This window comes from Gorilla gorilla, chromosome 22 (assembly GCF_029281585.2).
Source record: "Gorilla gorilla gorilla isolate KB3781 chromosome 22, NHGRI_mGorGor1-v2.1_pri, whole genome shotgun sequence".
Taxonomy (NCBI): domain Eukaryota; kingdom Metazoa; phylum Chordata; class Mammalia; order Primates; family Hominidae; genus Gorilla; species Gorilla gorilla.
The window spans coordinates 31,560,307-31,581,067 of NC_073246.2; the positions used below are offsets into that span (position 1 = coordinate 31,560,307).

Consider the following 20,761-nt stretch of genomic DNA (forward strand, 5'->3'; position numbering starts at 1 on the left):
CTAGTGCTGGGGAGAAAGCAAAGCACAAAATCACAAAGCCTCTTTTTCATAAAAGACACTTTTATGAAGTGTCTATTCTTGTAGGGAAGGTACTGAACAAACAAATCAAAATATAACACGTCAGGTCATAAGGGCTATGAAGAAAACAAAAACAGGGAAGAGGAAAGAGAGAAAAACCAGGGAGGGGGCTACTGTACTAGATGGTGATTCATGGAGGCTCTGTCTGGTGAAGTGGCATTTTGCAGCCTGGATAAGTGAGACTTCAAGGCAGGGGGACAGCAAGTGCTTGACGTGCAAGAAGAATGAAGAGCAGGGTCTGCGATGTGGACCCAATGAAACTGAAACCAAAGGACTTTTTATCTTTAAGGTAGAGAAGAAAGAGTTTAAATAGAGGCAACTTGGCAGCAAAGATTTGTTAGCTTTGGGCCTGGGTTTGGGGTCATAAGTTTGCTCTCTTGGCTTAGCTATTGATCAAACGGAGGTCCTTTCGTGCCCTTCAATGCCCTTCACCTCCCATGACACAGTTTCCACATTCCCAAAGTAGCCACATCCAGGAGAAACAGAAAGAAAACAGTCAAGTGCAAAGCAGACTCTTTGGATAAAAGAAGGTAAATGTTACGCTTCACATAATTTCAAAGTTATTATCTGCATGACTTTTGGATACAACTCCTACTGAGGCCTGCATCCTATCACTTTTTAAAAAATTAGTATTGACACGACCTGATATATTCAATAGTTACTCTACCCACTTTTATAGCACCTTAGTGAGCTACCCTCTTCTGCTCTGGTAAATCCCCACTTTCCTTTTTATAGTTAATTATAGTAATAACTGTAAGAACACAGTCTAGAAACCCCTCTCTTAGTTGGGATGACAGTAAAAATCTTCAGGCAGACCAGGGCCTCTTCCATCCACTGGGACTCAACCTTATCACACTTCCTGCCCAGGGGATTACCGTTAGCCCAGGACACCAGCTGCTGCCCTGGGATAGCAGCTTCACCTCACGCTCGGCCTGATTGCACATGAATTGCATAGGTCTGTCTCCTTTGTTCAACGATCTTCCTCATCTCAGTCAATATGTACAAACTGTTTTGTCAGCTCAGTATAATTGAACACACAGACTTTTTTTCTTTGTAAATTAAGCCATACTTGTGATGAATATTTAATGTTTGGCATAAGTCCACAATCTGTGTTAACATAGCTTCAAACTGTAACTCTTTTAGTGGTATATACCAAACACAGGTAAAAATGATTTGAGATCTCATCCTGTGATTGAAACTTCATTGGAAAAGTGGGCAGAGGATTTCGAACCATATTTGAACTCATCGAAATTATAAACCCAAGAGGAAGAAGAGAAAAACCGATCTATTAGCGTGCTTCTCCCTCTGTCTCTCGTGTTCCCTCTCCCTTTCAGAAATATAATATTTCCCTGGATATTCTCTACTTGCTCCTATTCAAAGAAATGTTTCAAATCATCCCAGGGCTCATTTGTACCAAGATGCTTTCCATCATTATCTCTCAGTTCACTTTGAGTATTTTAAAAGTTATTTCAGGTTTGAAAAACAGTTAGGGAGCCTGAACATAGAATCATCCAGAACCACTTAATTCATTCATTTAGTTCTTTGCTTTCATTTGTTCCTCATAAGAAAAAGGGGAAAAAAATCCCAAGTTCTCTGTGAGATGTTGGGTAAATTGCATCTTAAAAGTGAGAGTGCGTCTCCCGATGATAGGAATGGATAATAAAATACTATGCCATTTTAAAATGCTATTACCTGCCTGCATTCCACAATATCTTTCCCCTTAGATGGCTCCCATATAGGAAGCATTTTAAAAAATTATTTCCTGCTATTTTCTTCAGCACCCAGGGAGCTTCATTAGAGAAATATAGTGAAGGTAGGTGCATTTGACAAGAGACAAATGATGTTAGGGAGAAGCTCTCTGATGAGGCAGTTCGCAATGTATCTGTTCAGCAGAGTATCTCTGACTTGTCAGGAGGCAGGTCTGGCATCTGCTTCAAGAGCGACACATGGCTGGTGTTAAACACTGTCAGTTCTGCAGAGGTGAACCTATAGGCATCCAGGACAGGAAGAGCTGAATACACTGACTGTAAATCCGACATTTTTCCACACTGGCTTTGCTTGCTGAAATGTGGCAGAAGTGAGGAACACAAATCGGTTCTGCAAAACTCACAGGTAGGTTGTTCCTCCTCTTCCCCCACCAGCCACCTTCCCCACAGCCACATTCCTAGAACAAAATGCTCTTCACTTGTCCTTGCACTGGTTTGGCTGATAATGGTGATTACTCTTGTCAAGTTTTTTATCTGGGGCAAGTACATCCAGGAAGCTAAAAGTAGCAGCTTTTGCTAGTAGCCAGTCACAGCCTTTCAAATTACCTAAAAAGCAAACTCTTTCTTCTCTACTGCAAGTCAAGGCACCCACTGTAACACTTTTCTCTAATATTTTAAAGATACGTGAGATCTTAACCCCGAAGGAATTCAAATATTCTTGCAAATGATTTTGTTTGAAAATGACTTACTGTCATCATGCCATCCAAAAGGCCAGTCTCGGGCCTGGGTGGGGCCTGCAGTCTCTCCATGGACCACTTCTCAATGATGGATGACACGTGAGGGTTGTCAATGTTAAGCAGCCGAAACCCGGTCATGTTTACGCCGCTGTACCTATAGAGTTCCAGATCCAAAGCAAATAAGTCCTGCATAGTATCAAAAAGGATAACAGTGGAAAATAATCAGAATTTTCATTTTTTTATGCAAAAGAATATTAATGATTGTAGCAGCAACTAATACAATGATACCTTTTATCTGTGGTTTTGTGGTTCATGGTTTCAGTTACCTGCGGTCAACCATAGTTGGAACATGTTAAATGGAAAACTTCAGAAATAAGCAATTCATAATTTTAAAATTGCACACCACTCTGAGTAGCATGAGGAACTCTTGAGCTGTCCCATGCTGTCCTGCCTGGGACATGAATTATTTGTCCAGAATCTCCATACTACAGATGCCACTTGCTCATCAGTCAGTTAATAGCTGTCTCAGTTATGAGGTAGAGTATCGTGTTATGGAAGTGCTTTGTTAAGTCACCCTTATACTTCATAATGGTCCCAGTCTGCAAGAGTATTGTGCCTAATTTATAAATTAATCTTTATCCTAGGTTTGTATATATAGGAAAAACATAATCTGTATGGGGTTTGGCACCATACTAGATTTCAGGCATCTACTGGAGGTCTCAGAACATATACCCATTGGATAAAGGGGAGCTGCTATAGATTAAAACAAAATGGCAGCCATACCACACTATTTCAATAAAAGAACATTTTTCCCATTGTTTTTCATTCACATGCTGCCCTAAAAATTCTAGGGCGGTAATCAGTTTTCATTTTCATCTGTTTTATTTTTGCAGTACTGTTAGAGTTTAGATAAGTCAAGAGGAGGAATTTGGCTGCTGATAATTAGTATGTCCTTGGGCACAGGATGTAACATTCTAAAAAGCAAGAATTCTGTTCCCAGTTCATGGCCTTTGGGGTATTTTGAAGAATATTTATTTCCATTTGGTTCAATGCTTTTATTTTACAGATGAAGAAACTGAGGTTCTGAGTGGTGATGTGATCAGAACAAAAATGAACCACTGGCAGTACCCACTCTTCTCCACCAAATCTTGCACCCCAGGCTGTTCCAGGTCTTGCCACAAAGGTGAAATTTGAAAACTGCATATGCATTTGGCAGGAAAATCACTCCTGGCAGAAAAAAAATCATCTCCTGGCTTATTGAAAAGAACTCATATCTCATACAACGAGGGCATGAAGAATGTTCGCTGAACATAGGCTCAGAATAGGTACCAAAGGATGCTCTTCAGAGGACATACTAGAGCACAAGGTTACTTGGATGCAAGAACATCTTAATAAGGGAACCCATTCCCTTGCAGACAATGTTTCAGGAAAAAAAGTTGAACTCATCCTAGTGTTTTCTATTACAGATGAGGCTGAGTGTAAACCAGAAGTTTCTAAATTGATTCACATTTAAGACAGGGTTATGTAATAATTTCAACTTTTTTCTTATATGAAAAGACTAGATTTAAAAATACATCATTAAAATATATCACATTTCAGAAGAAACTCAACTTTCAAGATAACATTTAACAGGAAAAATACTTCCATGAAAGTTTCTTAACAATGCAACCGCTTTCTGAAAGTGCATTGCAAGACAGGACATTATCCTGATGATTACAGGTACTGAAAAGCAGCAGCTTCAGAAACACTTCGCAATTTGCATTTGCGGAAGATGCATACAAATTTATTCTTTTGATGAACTCTCTCTTTCCCAAGATATATTTGGATGAGGCAGTAGAACTGTAAGAGCACAGCTCTGTGCTCCAAGATCAGTATCAGAAAAGTGTACAATACTGCCTTTTAAAGCATTGCATATTTTTTTCCTTAACACTAAGTAACTATTGTTTTTCTTTAACTTTTATTAATACTCATGGGCAAGAATGGTAAGAATATAAAAGCCAACCAGGACAGAATGCAGATAAAATCAGAGGAAAAGGATGAAAGAAGCAAAGTTAAAGAAGAAGACCCAGGCAAAAATGAGTCCGGTAGCACACTCAGTGAATAGAAAGACAGTTAACTCCAGTCTCAGGAGGTAAGAGAGAAACTGCCAGAATACACATGAACCCTCTTAGAGATTCATAGTACATAGATTTAACACGCTAAAATGACATACATTAAACATGTGCAAAATTAGGTTGTCCTACCATTTCGGGTTTTCATGCAACAAAGAATGTCAGAAGTCTAAAATCCGATTTGCTACATCCCCTTGTGCATGCAGAATGAGTGTTAGGGGTGAAGAGGAATAAAAGTGCACATTTATTCATCCTCTATGGTCTCCTAGCCTTGTTAGGTTCCATTGTTCGTATTCCTTCTCAAATTTCTCCCACACCAGCTCTTCCAGGGTGTGCACAGCTGGAGGAGGTAGAAAGTTCCAAGGCAGATGGCCATGTCACCTTGAGTAACCCTCAGGTGTTCTTCGTGATGGGAAGAACCATATTTGTAAGCAGAGTAAGACACTTTGCAGTTCCCAAGTTTTTCCTCAGCTGTTCTCAAAGATGACATGATCAAGAAACAGTAAGAGGCAAACGGGAAGACTATGCAAACCTTAGTTCAGGAATTTCTACCCTGTACCCACTTCCACCCTGTGGGAAGACTATGCAAACCTTAGTTCAGGAATTTCTACCCTGTACCCACTTCCACCCTGTGCTCAGTAGCAGTAATGATTTTGACAACTGTCCCAAAGCATTCATTTCATGATGTCCTCTGCACTCTCAAAGACAGTTGAGTCAGAAATAGAATTTACTACTTCGGGTCCTTATTCTAAATTCTTTGAATTCCCCTACTCACCAGCTTGTCAGCTGAATTTGCTAAAATGGCACTGTTACTGATCCCTCCCAGAATCCAGGTCAAATTTAGCTAATATACTCTTACAGATTAGAAAATGAGCTTGATTCTGTTTTTCTTCTCATGTATGGAAGTGGAGTGTGTGAGTGTGTAGGTGGGGAGGTGGGGACTGTCACTGATTTCTGAAATTGACTGAATGAAAATTATCACATCATTTTGATGTGTTAAATACCCTAAATCATTCTCCATGATCAGATAGTCTCTCAAAATTTAAGATGTCCTATGGTTTCTTTTGGATTTCTAAGGCTTAGGACCATGATTTTTCTTAATGAGGCAAAATGTTCAATGTGCAGAGCATCTCCAAAACTCCCCTTTCTGAAGGTTTTTCAAACATCTGACAGGTAACCCCTGGCTAACCCAGCTATCTACTGGACACAGGCAGGAAAGCCACATCAAATCAATGAATGCCAGACACACTTGGATACACCTTCTAATGTATATAAAAATTGTAGATGATGTTTTTTATGAATAGTTTTTACTTTAATAGTTTCTATTTAATGGAATTTTCATTTTAATCCCTCTCTGAATGCACATGCATTGATACTAGTTAAAAGAAAAAGAAAGAAGGAAAGAAAGAAAGAAAGAAAAAGAAAAAGAAAGCCTGCTGCTCAGCATTGCTGGATTTAGAGGATTCTTAGGAAAGTAAGGCAAGTCTCCATGACAATATCCTGCCTTTGACACTGGTGAGGCCGACTCTGAAATAACTGTGTGAAGACGTTTCCTACCATGTGGAATACATTTCTCCCAGATGCACTTACCAGGGTTGTGAAAAAGTAGTGATAGTACTCGGTCATCATGCCCATGAACAGAATCTGCAAAAGAGAAATAAGGGGAAAGAATCAGGAACAGAATTATAATAAGAATGGGATAATTTCTAGGGTGACTGCAAATGCTTGGGAACATAGAACAGGAAGGGACTTTGGAAATCCACAAACTCAGCAGATCAGAAACCTGAGGCCAATGAGTGGCTGGGGTGGAGCAAGCCAACTGACCTCCAGCCAACACTATTTCCATTATTCACTGCTTGACCTACATCGAAGTAATGGGTTTGATGATCAAATTTAAAAATAGTTTGGGCCAGGTGCAGTGGCAAAAGCCTTTAATCCCAGCACTTTGGGAGACCGAGGCAGGTGGATCACATGAGGTCAGGAGTTCGAGACCAGCCTGACCATCATAGAGAAATCCTGTCTCTACTAAAAATACCAAATTAGCTGGGCGTGATGGCGCATGCCTGTAATCCCAGCTACTCGGGAGGCTGAGGCGGGAGAATCGCTTGAACCTGGGAGGCGGAGGTTGCCGTGAGCAGAGACTGTACCATTGCACTCCAGCCTGGGCAACAAGAGGGAAACTCCGTCTCAAAAAAAAAAAAAATTGTTTGTACTAAACAAATTTTGTATTTGGAGTTGTCCATAATGCACAGGGTTTTGTCTTTCCCACTGCCTAAGTGTCTGAGCAATCTCATACTTAGAAATATGTATTTTATTGATCTCCCTACTTACGACTTAGCATAATGCCACCCTCATTATGAGTAGAACTCATTAAATCTTGAATTGTCAATACTGGTATGTAGATATGTTTAAATGAAGATTTATGAGTGAGTGTATCTCTGAAACCTTTCTCTCTCCCCCTTTTCCATGAGAAGGGGAAGAGAGGATTCATTTACAGATAAAAGGATAGGGACTATTCTGACACCAATTTCACACTGTTTCTTCACGCTGGTTCTCAAATAACTACTTGGGATCGTAATAGTTCCGGACGTTCTGTGAGCGTGTATATTGTTTTTACTTCGTGGAAGAAGGAAAAAAGGAGGTGGATAGGAAGGACAGGGGTTCTACGTTCATTGAACCGTGATCTTACTTTTGGAGTCCCGGAAATGGTGTCAACTGAGAAGAAGATGCAAATGGTTTGGAGACAATTCTTTCTAAATATGAATAAGGATATTCCTTTCCTTGGGATAGATTACCAAAATAACTATTTGGGTGCTTTTTTTATTTTTATTTTTATTTTTGTCTTTGCATAGAAATGAAGAGAGAAGGCCGGGTGCGGTGGCTCACGCCTGTAATCCAGCACTTTGGGAGGATGAGGCGGGCGGATCATGAGGTCAGGAGATAAGAGATCATCCTGGTTAACACGGTGAAACCCCATCTCTACTAAAAATACACAAAATTAGCCAGGCGTGGTGGCGGGTGCCTGTAATCCCAGCTACTCAGGAGGCTGAGGCAGGAGAATGGCGTGAACCCGGCGGGGCGGAGCTTACAGTGAGCAGAGAGAGCGCCACTGCACTCCAGCCTGGGGGACAGAGCGAGGCTCAAAAAAAAAAAAAAAAAAAAAAAAAGAAATGAAGAGAGAAGACTTAGAAATCACATTTCCAAGGTAGTTTTCCGCACAACTCTGGTCAATTCTGGATGCAAGTAAAAATTCCCTCTGGAAGTTTTTATATCAAAGACTCTTAGACACCATCACAGGGACATCCTGAATTAGGATTTCTGAGAGTGTAGCCTGGATTTCTGCATTTCACAGCTGTGTCTGAAAATCACTGCTCTATGGAAAACATGTACATTTGCATTAAATAACAAAGACTTCCAGATCTTCAGTTGAAGAGATGGATTGAAAAGGTCTGGGGAAAGACATTGCAAGTTATCAGCAGTTCTGGAAGGTGCCTAAGATATGTGAACTAGAATGATTTTACGTGAAAGGGAATAAGAAATAAAGAGGGTATTAGATGACAGCACATAACCGCATGAACACCAATCCTACACTTCTCAACAACGTCTCTACTAACATGAAAACCAGAGGAATATTTAGTGAAATTGTAATGTCATGAACCTAAGACAAATGACAGGAAACTCCATGAATCATCAGCCCACAGGATATAAGTCACTTCTATGGTGACAACAAGACCAGGCACACTAAAGGATTTTTTTTTTCAAGGGTAGACTTGCTTTAGTGCCATCAATAACATTTAAGGCCATGCATGGTGAGGTCTTGTTAGCTGTTCTCTTATATCATTCGAGCATAAAGAGCTGGCCTGCCAGGGTCAGTCAGAAATCCTATTTTTCACTTTGGTCATTAGATAGTGTAATTGCAGCCAAGATTACCTCTTGAAAGGGAACTGGGCAAGTTTTATGTGAAGATATAGAGCTGGATGCTAAGGTTTAAAATTTTGTTTCTGAAACTGAAAATAGAACACAAAGGCATTTGAGTTTATAGCTTTTCACTTGGGTAAAATTTTTCTTTTTAAATTTCATTATGGAGGCTTTGGATCCCCTGTTAAGAGATAAGCATTTTTTTAAACAACCATTTAACTAATTATTTTTATTATTGTATTTTAAAATTCCTGGAGGTAAATATTCATTTGATATGCCTCTCAGTGTTAGGAAAGAGATATTAAAATGCAGCGAATAAACAGCCAATAGGCCAGCTGTTATTGCAAAAAGAACCCTGGGGTCCTCCAGGTACACATTTTATTTGCTGTAGTAGAAAAATTCCCGTTCCTTTTCCTAGCTAATTGCTTGCATTAGTGCCTCCTGGTTCTTCCCTTGAATTTACTAGAAATGGAAATTAAGAAACGAGTCCAGTCATTGATCATTGGCCTGTCAACTTTGTGGACACTCACCCAGGTGAATGAAAAACATCTTGATAAGAACAACAAAGTCAACAGCACCAAAGGCGGTGCTTTTAAAGCAGTTGTTCTTGTGATGGTCTTTAAGCAGTTGAGACCAGTAGCCCTGTCGTCTAATTGTCGCATACTTTGTAAATAAAACGATTGCATTCCCATTTTGATTTTCTCTCTGCATGTTGGTATTTCAACTAAAAGTCATTAAGGGATTAAGAAAATGTCACATCAAAATAAATGTCAGTTTTAAAAATAAAAACTGTAATCACGATATAGGGAGTTTTCTAATAGTTCTTTGCAGAACTTACTTTTTCCTGAGAATGACTTTGAATTTTGATACAGTACTTGTCTGCTGAACTGACCAAATGGTGCTGACCTAGGCAGTATGTATACTTTATTAGGGCGGTATTGCTAGGAACCATCTCTGGCTTTACTTAATTGTCACAATTAATTTTTTTTTGGCAGAAAACACTTCATGTCACACACACTAAAATGTAATAAAGGCAGATATCAATACTGTTCATATGGATAGCATATTCCTCCGAATTGCTTCCACTAATATGTTCTTCTAATAAGGCCCATTTCTTTTTTTTTATTTTTGTTTATTTTTGAAAGAGTCTCATTCTGTCGCCCCAGGCTATAGCGCACTGGTACAATCTCGGCTCCCTGCAACCTCTGCCTCCTGAGTTCAAGCGATTCTCCTGTCTCAGCCTCCTGAGTAGCTGGGATTACAGGCACGCACCGCCATGCCTGGCTAATTTTTATATTTTTAGTAGAGATGGGCTTTTACCATGTTGGCAACGCTGGTTCGAACTCCTGACCTCAAGTGATCCTCCTTGTCTCGGTTTCCCTAAGTGCTGGGATCACAGGCGTGAGCCACTGCACCTGGCCAAGTCTCATTTCTTAATGGAATTAATCTTGTTAAACAACTTTTGACATTATATCATTGACTTAGATTGACAGACAGTTAAAAACAACCCAGCCCTTTTGTTAACATTACGTATCTAAAATAGGCAGGGTGTGGAATATCTATTGATTTTGGAAGATTACTAGTGTGGACGTCATTAGTACTGTTTTTCCAGTTTTCCAACTCAAAGGGTACATACTAGGATTGCATTTCCTAGTCCCTTGGGCTTGGGTGGGGGTATGTGCTGGTTCTAGCCAATGAAGTGGAGGTGATTCTGACATATGTCACTCTCCAGAGATCTCAGTTCCCTAATATCACTAGCATTGTTATCAGTGCCAGAACAAGCTGTTCATTTTTGAATAAATACATTTTTCTGTTACATGAATACTGCAAGTCATGTAAATGATCTTGTTTACAACTTTGTTTTGATTGCTAGGAGGTTTAGGGTCAAAATTACGGGTCTTCCATTGGCAACTAGTCAGGAGCACAGGGCATACATTTTTCATGTGCTAATGTCATTCAGCTTTATGTTTTTGTTACCTAGTTTTCTCCTTTGTGCCAATTCTCCTCCCTTTTAAAAACATTTATAAGTTTGTTTCAAATATATTTTTCCAGGCAGCTCCAATTCTTTATAGAATAAAGATATTACAAATAAACAAATAATCATGATTGGGACAAGTCAAATAATTTTTCCCCATATAAACGAGTGGAATTCTTCAGATCTGATGTAGCTGAGTTGGGTTAGAGTAACGAAAAAAAGTTTCCAACAAAACAGTTTTTCCCCCCTACCTCTAATGATCACCATTGCTAGTTAATTCTAATCTACATTGTTACAGAATTAATTATAAGAACTCAAAAGACATCAATACCAAAAGACTTAAGCTCCTGCATACTTACGAAATTCCATTCCATCTAGATAACATAATCCTTAAATCAGCGGCGGGGGAGTGTCTTGTACCTATTGTAAATGCTTTCTCCGTATCATGCTACTGTACATGGAAATGCCACAAGACTATTCCATTGTTTCAGTAGCTAAAAAATAATTACTGCTTTATTTTATTTGCAGTAAATGGGTCATCAGAAGGCAGAATAAAAACTCAATGCTGGCTGGCTCACGCTTGTAATCCCAGCACTTTGGGAGGCCAAGTTGGGCGGATCACCTGAGGTCGGGAGTTCAAGATCAGCCTGACCAACATGGAGAAACCCCGTCTCTACTAAAAATACAAAAAATTAGTCGGCAGTGGTGGTGCGTGCCTGTAATCCCAGCTACTCGGGAGGCTGAGGCAGGAGAATCACTTGAACCTGGTAGGTGGAGATTGTGGTGAGCCGAGATCAGGCCATTGCACTCCAGCCTGGGCAACAAGAGTGAAACTCTGTTTCAAAACAAAAACAAAAACAAAAACAAAACAAAAAAACCCGACAACAACAACAACAAAAAACCCCCACTGCCAGCTGCCTCTTGAAAGGACAATTCTAAGGCCCTACTGTTAACTGTTATCAATATATCCCGGGACACAGTCATTGCTCATTGACAACAGTGATCCCACATTGGTCCAGCTGCTTTCTGGAGTTTTTGCCACAGAACACTGTGACCTTGTTCACAGTAGTATTGACCTTCTTAGTCTAGCCTAGTTGTTCTTAGCAATGATGATCTCTTAGATCTTGATGGGTGAAGTTATCATGTACAGCCTGAGCAGCACCAAGGCCATATTTTAGTTTGTCTTGTGAGTCCTCAGTGAAGTCTAGGTAAAGATGACCAGGACGTAGCTCATAGGGGTCTAATGGCTGTGGTTGTTGACAGAGTCATTCTACAAAATACAGGGAAAGTCTTTGGCTCAGAGTCTTCCAACCACACATGGAGTTATCTTAAGAAGCCTGGACCATATTTCAGTCTGATCATTTCCTGGAAGGCAATGCAGAGCTATGGAGACAGCAATGAAAAATTCCTCTCCACAAATTCTCAGCAACCATCACTAAGGGAAATCCATATGTCACACATAATTGGTCTGCTGCTACTATTGTGGTAACAGAAACTCAAAATGGAACCTGGAGTGCTACTGAGCAACTTTGAGGTGTTCTTGTAATATTTATATGGTTTTTTATTACTGCTTTTTTTCCATTGACAAATAGGTATCTTGGAAGTTTATACTGACTAAGCCGAAGTGTATTTCTCTTTTTATAGCCTTTCTCAATATCAGGATAAATTCTAAACCACCAGACATGGTTTGTAATCAATAATTTCAAGTGAATAACTTCCAAATGTGTGAACATGCAATGTGGCTAAAATAATGGTTTTACCTCAAGATAGAAATAAGGTATTTTTGGCAGAGGAGTCTTCAGGAAACCAGGTGAATGATATCAAGTCTCCGAGCAGCAATTTTAAGATGAAAGTTTGAGCTTCAGTGTGTAGCTCTCTTTTATTTGCTAACTGTAATATTTTAGGCTGCATCTATACTATCCTCTGAGCCAGATGCCTCTTTGGCCATGCAATTTTTAATGGTGGTCATCAGTAGAACAAGATAGATATAAGACAGTCTTTAGACTAGTGTTTATTGCTATAGAAAATACATTCATGCCACATTGAATGATTATAGCTTACATCTACAAAAGTAATAGTGGAATATAGAGAAAATAGCATTAGACACCAGAAAAATCCTGATATACAGAAAGATATCCATCTACTTATGGAGGGGACCAAATAATCGTTCTCTAAAGATGTCCATGTCCTAATTCCAGAACCAATGGAATATGTTCCTTTACCTGGAGATGGATTTTACAGATGTGAATAAATGAAAGATTTTGAGATGGGGAGATTTCTCTGAATTATCTAGGTAGGCCCAATGTAATCACAATGAAAACAGCAGGGTCTTAAGGCAGAGAAGGTGTAAATGGGAATGCGTAAATAGAAGGAGAGAGAAAGATGGAGTGTGATGCGGGACCACAAGACAAGGAATGAGGACGGCCTCTGTGAGTAAGAAAAGGCAAGAAGTTGGATTTTCCCCAGAAGTTTCCAAAAGGAAAGCAGACCTGCTAACAACATGATTTTAGATTTCTGATCTCTGTAACTGTAAACAAATATATTGTTTAAGCCACTAAATTTGGCTTAAACAGCAATAGAAAACCAATGCATCTCATTTTCTCATCTTTCTGTGATTATGGCATATGAAATCGCTGTAACACTAACTCCAGTGATTGGTACACTACTCCAGCTTTGGTAACGTCAAAAACATGTATCAAGATGAAAAATGGACTTTTTTCATTTGAGGTTGACAACTTGCTAAGTTTCTCTATTTCCTCCACTCACTTACACGTATTAACCACATGCATGTACACAGGTGATAAGCTAACCACAAGTCTAGGGTTTTTCCTTGGATTTGAAAACTGTGCTATATGATGTATAAATCCAGCCCCTTTTTCTCCTGCCTCCAAGTTAAACTAAAGAAAAGCAAAAGATATTCCACAAAGAGTTGATGAATTAAATAACTGTACTATTTGGAAGTTCTTCTCAGTGTTAACTCCTTTATAAGCTTCTCTCCTTAGAGGTATGGTCTGCAGGAGAAAGGAAGCTCATACTAATAGATATTAATAAAAGGAGTGCAAATCATTGGGGTTTAGTTTAGCTTGGAAGATGATCCTACTAGAAGAGCCAGATTGCATCACCCAGGCGCACAACAGATGAGATTATGCTATTTAAGGAGTGCAGACTGTTGAGAACAGAGCAGGAAAAGAAGATTTCCCATGGCAGAATGAAATAGGCAATCTGGTAAATAGGAGAGAATGGAACTTTTGGGGCGATTACATGAAACTAAAAAATAACCTCTCTGCAACATCTAGGGAAAATTGGTGGAAAGATGATAGGTAAGAGAGAATACGGAGGAAACAAATTTTAACAGCAAATTATTGAACAAAATCTAGAAGCTGGAAGGTAACAGAATATTTTGAATTATTATCTACCCCAGATGATTCAGTGTAATCTTTTTGCAACAAGCTTCTTTGATAATGATGTTAATGAAAACTATACCTCAAATTTGCTTGAAAGTCACCTTTTGAAGGAGAGACAGGGGTGCAGCCATGAAATGGTGATCTTGCTGGTCTCACGAGATCTCTATTGCCCAGTAAAGTCTTCATGAGTCTGGGGCCTGATCTTCAGCTTTTTGGGTGACTTGACTTTGTTAATTTATCTGAAAACTATCAGGCTTAAAAAATAATTTATATCAGTGTTTCTTAGTATATTATTAGAACCACCAAGAAACTTATCCAAAATACCAATGCCTGAGCCTCATTCCTAAATATTCTGATTTATTTTGTCTGGGATATGTTTCAGGCATTGATAGTTATTAAAAACTCCCCAGGTGATACTTATGTACAGCCAGTGCTGAGAACCACTGATTTATATTAACCAAGCTCATATTTTTAAGCTACAACAATAATATTCACAGAGACTGCTTGCTGAGTGCCACAACACGATGTTCACTACAGTAATAGGTTATTGACATTTAATTGGAGAGGAAGTGTTATTCCTAATTTATAGATTTTAGAGATAAAGCATAGTTATAGTATTTGAACCCAGGTTTGATTTCAATCTTGGGATCTTAGGACTTTATTAATTTCTTAATTGATAATAGGAGGTGCAAGTGGCAGGAAAATTAATAATTTGCACAAAATTCTGCTGGAGTTTGAGATCCCAAATAAAAGCATATGGTTATTTAAGACCAAAGTTAGAACCACAGGAGTCAAAGCTTTATCTTAAGTAGGATGCATCAATCCACCCGCCAGAGTTTGTTAAGTTTCCTGTCTACTCGTGAGGGAGCCTCCTGTATAAATGCTGGACTCAGCTGTGAAAGGCCCTTGGGCGATGTTCCAGGGACTAGGAGGTGCTTAACTCACAGTTCTTCTTCTGTAAGAATTCAGACCTACCTTGATCTCCTATTATGACATCCCTGGAGATATTAGAATTAATTAGATACAGCTTTTCTTGTGATTTTGAATCCCTTTAGGTCACATTTGGAAAGAACTTTAATCTCCTTAATGGAGTAAGAAAGGATAGTTTCTAAAATTTGTAACAGATTTTTTTTTGGCTAAAAGGGTATATTAGACATAATAGATATTTTTGCAATACATGTTATAATGACAGTGGGGACAGATGTGGAGAGCTCTGCATGGCCTGCTAAGAAATGTGTCCTTTATTCTTAATGCAACATCCAGGGTGGAGAGGGTGGCACTCAGCAATTTCAAACATGGAGGTATAACATAGGATATTTTACTCAGAATGAATAGTGTTTTAGACTATGCAGAGGATGGTTAGGAAATAGGAGGGGAAAGGAACTTGTGGCAGAGAGATCAATTATATTAGTGGAGAAGGAAGATGATGAGAGATAGAGAAAAGGAGATTGAATCTGAAACATATTCCGAGGGCAGAATCTCCACTGTTTGCTAACTAATGAATGTGAAAGGTGAGAGCAAGTAAGGTGGATTTCTTGGTTTCTGGCTGCAGTAATTGGATGAAATTTCTAGTTACCAAGAAAGGGACAGAGCAGGAGAAACTGGTTGGTTGGGGGAAGAACAAAGAGGATGCAAAGTGTTAATTCTAGCATGGAAATGTAATTACATTAGGTGAGATCTCAGGGAGACCTGGTATGTTAGGCTGAGAGGAATCTTGGAAATCATTGTTATGATGTAGAGCAGGGAGTGATGTCGTGATACAGACTTAGAATGGGGAAGCCAGTTCTAAGAATTGTATCACACCTGTAGTTTTGCCTACACAAAAGACTACTGCTACTAATGACAACGATAATCTCTAAGTGGAATATTTTATATATTGGTGCTGAGCTTAATGCCTTATATTTAATACATTGTCACATTTAAATTTTCTCAAATAATGTGACATATGTACTAATACATTCCCTTTTTAGAGAAGTGGAAAATAATGAATCATCTGAACCTTCACTAAATAATGATCTCATCTAACACATTAGAGTTTTTAACGATATTGTAATTCCCATTTCACCCTAGAAGATTCTTTGGCACATAGAACTCTACAGGCCAAAAAAAATTCTGGCACATAATTTGGCTGGATAAATGATGAAAGTTACATTTCACAGGATTACCCTTATAGCAGAGAGGATTTGGCTAACAGTCATGGGAAAAGTAGGAAGGAAGGATCCTTTTGATAAGATCTTGCATTTATGAAGGATTGAGGAAGTAGATAAGGTTAACCTAGCAAAGTAATTTTTAAAACAACTTTAGTGTGCAGGCTTCTTTAGAAAATCTGACGGACACTACAAACCCCTTTCCACAAAAAAGGCACATCCAAGAGCATGCACCTTCCTACAATTTTGAATAAAGCTGAAGTTTGTTGATCCAATAGGCTTAAGATGTGCCCTGACATACATATCTTCAAATACTTTTCACAGTTTCTGCTAAAGTACCCTTGTTTCCACTGCAAGGAAAATTTTTCTTATCTTCTACTATAGTCAAAAGTTGATATAACCAGGATTAAGCATTAGAGCATTTTTGAAGCATATGCATATATGGTTTTTCTCGCTTCCCAATTCAGGTTGAAGCAAATCTAAGTCCTTTCTTAAATTGACTTTTTGGAGGCCTTTGAGAATCCTCAAATGGATATCCTGGACACTAAGAATATTGGCAAATTGCACACACCTTTAGTAAATTGTTGGTTATCCACAGAGGTCAATTAATTCTTGTATACATTTAATAATATACTTGTATCTATGAACCGCTCCTTACAACTAAAACTAACTATGTGTTCAGGGAATATAAATAGATTTTAATATCAGCCTGAGAGAAACATAATTACAATGAGAATGTACCGCCAAAGTAATTATATAACATACTACAAATTATCATCAGATTAGTATAAATTGAGATTCATCATCATTACATTGTCAGGATTTATCCAAAGTAATGAACTTATCAATTAACTGGCTCAAAGACTATCAAAGGACTGGAGAAACTTAAAGAAAGAATGAACTGCTTAATTAATTTCCCATTTCTTTGAGAGCCTACTAAGTACAAGCAAGTTCTTTATATCTAAACGCTAGTAAGAGGATTCTTGGTCACGTGTATGCATGGAAGCTCAGAGCTGATGGAAATATTAGCAAGCTTTGATAATTTTGTTTACAGATGAGGTGACTGAGTTGAAGAGGCATCAACAGAATTTCTCAAAGTTGCCTGTTTACAGGATGTGAGCAACATGGGTGATGTGAACATCATACTCTGATCTGAAATTCCAGACCTGTCACTGAACGTGTGACCTGAAGCCTCATTTTCCTCATCTATGACACAGACTATTTTGAGAGGATAAAAAGAAATCATTCCAGTCAAACACATAGCATATTATGCATGCAGTAAATACCAGATAAATGGTAGTTTTTTTTTTTCTGTTAGGGAAAAAGCAGAATTTGCAAATGGGTCTCTCAACTTTCAGTCTAAGATTCTAGTCACAGTCCCTCACTGGCAGGAACATACCTATATAAAAAACCTGCACATGTACGCCTGAACTGAAAACAAAAGTTAAAAATAAATAAATAAGCCAGGCTTGGTGGCTCACGCCTGTAATCCCAGCACTTTGGGAGGCCAAGGCAGGCGGATCACCTGAGGTCGGGAGTTTGAGACCAGCCTGACCAACATAGAGAAACCCCATCTCTACTAAAAATACAACAGTAGCTGGGCGTTGTGGTGCATGCTTGTAATCTCAGTTGCTTGGGAGGCTGAGGCACGAGAATCGCTTGAACCTGGGAGGTGGAGGTTGCAGTGAGCCGAGATCACGCATTGCACTCCAGCCTGGGCAACAGGAGCAAAACTCCGTCTCGAATAAAATAATAAATAAATAAAGTTTATTAATTAAAAAAAGAAAGTAACTTGATGGTATTAGGCCAATTTGCAAGCACTGGATAATTTTACACTTGTTACACTCATTTTCAAGGTCTCTTTTTGCCTTAATGGGCAGAGATTTGGGTTTTTATTCTTGTTGTTGCTTCCACTGTTGTATCTCCAACACCTTCAATCAGTGCTCAGCAAATAAGTATTGAATAAAAAAATAAATTTCTCTACGATATCCCTACCACATTCTCTACTGGGCCATTGGACATTTGATACAATTCACATTTCTTAAGGAATTGTGTAAAGCTAGACATGATTAGATGTTTGAGAATAAAATGAAACACCTTCGTTCAAGAAGTGCAAGGCTTAACTAAAATACGTTTCAGGTTGCAATAAGACGAGAATCAGTTGACATCTTGTTGTACACAACAGTAGCAGAAGAGGTTACATTTTTTTTCCTTTCAAAGCCTCAGATAAGTTTTAAATCCCAGACCTGCCACTTGCTAGCTTTGTGACCTTGGGCAAGTTACAAAATCTCTCTGGGCTCTGTCAGTTTCTTCTATCCAGAATGTTCTCATAAAAATTAAATGACTGATGCATTTAACCTGCTTAGCACAGTGCCAGCATACGGTACGTGTTCAGTATAAAATGGCCCCTGAGGTCTTCGGCCTATTCTATGTGTTTATGATGAAAAAAATGATTGACTTATAGATCTAACTTAGTGGGCACATGTTTACAATTCCTTAGTGTAGTGTGCCATGCTTGACTTGATGTTTTCTATCATGAGAGATCACAGCTGATGGTTGCTTCTGTCTTATCTAAACAAGGGATGAAACCAACTTAAGCATCGCTGTTTGCCATCATTACAGCCACTGGGCACAACATATATGAGGAGAGAATCAATGCACAAAATTATTTGATTAACTAGCATTGTCACTGCACTTTCTAGCAGAGGAAGACCAGGCATTAAACAAATAAACAAAAAGCCATTTTCTTCTTTGCCTTGTTTTTATGTTAATTGAAAGAGATTAAAAAAAACGTGGGTTGGGGATGGAGAAAAAAGCAAAAGCATGCAAATGTTGACAGGAGAAAATGCAATATAGCTGTACAAACTATTTTGGTGCTAAATGTTTTATGCAGACTAATGGCTCAATTATAGCTAAATATTCATTGCCACTAGTGTTGTAGGAGAAAAAACCTCCCTCGATTTGTTCATGTAAAGGAGAGGGCAGGTTTTCTGAGTGGGAAACAGCATGTTCATGCTCACCTGCTGGCCATTCTCCAGCTCAGGAAATTGGCCCAGCCCCCAGGGAGCTTCCCATTGAATGGAGCAAGACAGTGCCATCTTGCTTTTCATCAGAGAACCATTAGGAATGGGTGCCTGAAACAGTGATTTGCTCACTCAATCCTACTATAGATTTAAAAGTGACTAGGCAGTTCTCCAAAGAGCCAAATTTATTTTCAGGAAAGTGAAATCACAGGCTCAAATGCATTACAGTTTCTTAATAGTATAGGATTTCATAGTTGAACAAAGCCTTCCTTTCAGGGTAACAGGCACGGAGGAGCAACTCACCCAAATGTGCTTGGCAGAGATGAGAGTATAGCAGACTCAGTGGGGTAGAAGAAAATATGACTTTGGGGATGATTTACTGAAAGAATCTAGAACAGTTCTTGGCTCATTCATTCGTTTGGTTCATTTATTCATTCAACAGAGCTGTACTGAACACTCGTTATGTGTCAAATAATGTAGTAGGTGCTAGGGATTTGGGGGAAAAGGACAAAGAAGGCTTCTGTCCTCTTGGAACTTACAGTGTAGTAAAGGATATGGACAACACATGAGTAAATGTCTTAATTCACTATGATTTTTATTGTGGTGATAGAGCAAACTAAGTAGAGTGAAGGGATATAGAGAATGAGAAGGGAGCGTCCTCTCTTTTATCTCTTAAGAGATATTCATGAAAACTTAGGTGGGAATGACTGGGAATTTAGAATGTTTCAGGATTTGGCAACCGCAAGTGCAAAGGCTATGATGTGGGGAGAAAAGGCTGTGTCGCGTGGCCAGAAAGGATGCCTCTGAAATGGAGCATCGGATACTGGAGGCCAGCAAGAGGAGAGAGAGGCCAGGTCAGGTCGTGCGGCCTTGGTGTTTTCTATTTAAGTGTATGCTCAGTATATGGTAGATAAAATTGGCTTCAATTTTCAATTGCAAAAGAGGAATAATGCCAATCATATTAAAAGTTATTTGGTCACTTAAATGAGATGGTTGCTTAGCACCCAGCATCCTGCTAGGTACAAGTTGGGAATTCCATAGGTAGAGCTTTCTTGCCCTTTGCTTCATTCTTTAAATTCACCTCCTTTCAGCCACTCCCTCAGTAAAATCACACTCAGTATGAGTGAAGGTGTATATGAAGGATAAACAGCAAAGAGTCAGCGAAAGAGTAGTTGGACTTGGGGAAATGAGAGTGAGGAGGAGCAATGGTTTCCACATTGAAGGCGGGTTAAGGAGAGAGCAGCATCTTTTCAAAGCATCAGGACCCTGCTGTGAGGTGGTGGGTGGGTAAGTTGGGGAGAGGACACATGCGACCTTCTGGTTTATGGAAATTTTCCAACTGCAGGAATTCATGAAGAAAGTTCATATGAAAGCCCTATCTTCTGTAGCCTAATCAAGTCTTGACATTCAAATTTCAAATGAATTTTGGGGAAATAACTTCTCAGATTCTCATCATATAGTACTTGTTCAATATGAATAGAAATAATTACTTTGCTGGAGTAATTAGCATGCCCAAGAATAACTATAGACTTTTCCCCAATTTTTGCTTTTAGATAAATGTTAAATATCTTTAAAGTGCCTTTGATTTCTTCTTTTCTTAAGAATCATTAAAAGGTGGGAAAATATGATAAAGGTGCAGGGAAATGCAGGATAATGATGGAA

General features: G+C 38.9%; 1 protein-coding gene across 6 annotated transcripts in view; it reads right to left on the reverse strand.

The window, feature by feature from the left end:
• GRIK1 (glutamate ionotropic receptor kainate type subunit 1) overlaps window positions 1-20,761 on the reverse strand; it is a 399,715-nt gene that overhangs the window by 110,731 nt on the left and 268,223 nt on the right. For all 6 annotated transcript variants that reach the window (XM_055373867.2, XM_055373865.2, XM_055373866.2 and 3 more), the window contains exons 5-6: window positions 6,223-6,276; window positions 2,534-2,707 (exon numbers count right to left, since the gene is read on the reverse strand). In XM_055373867.2, coding sequence (XP_055229842.1) covers window positions 2,534-2,707; window positions 6,223-6,276 — 228 coding nt within the window. The remainder of the gene's footprint in view (window positions 1-2,533; window positions 2,708-6,222; window positions 6,277-20,761) is intronic.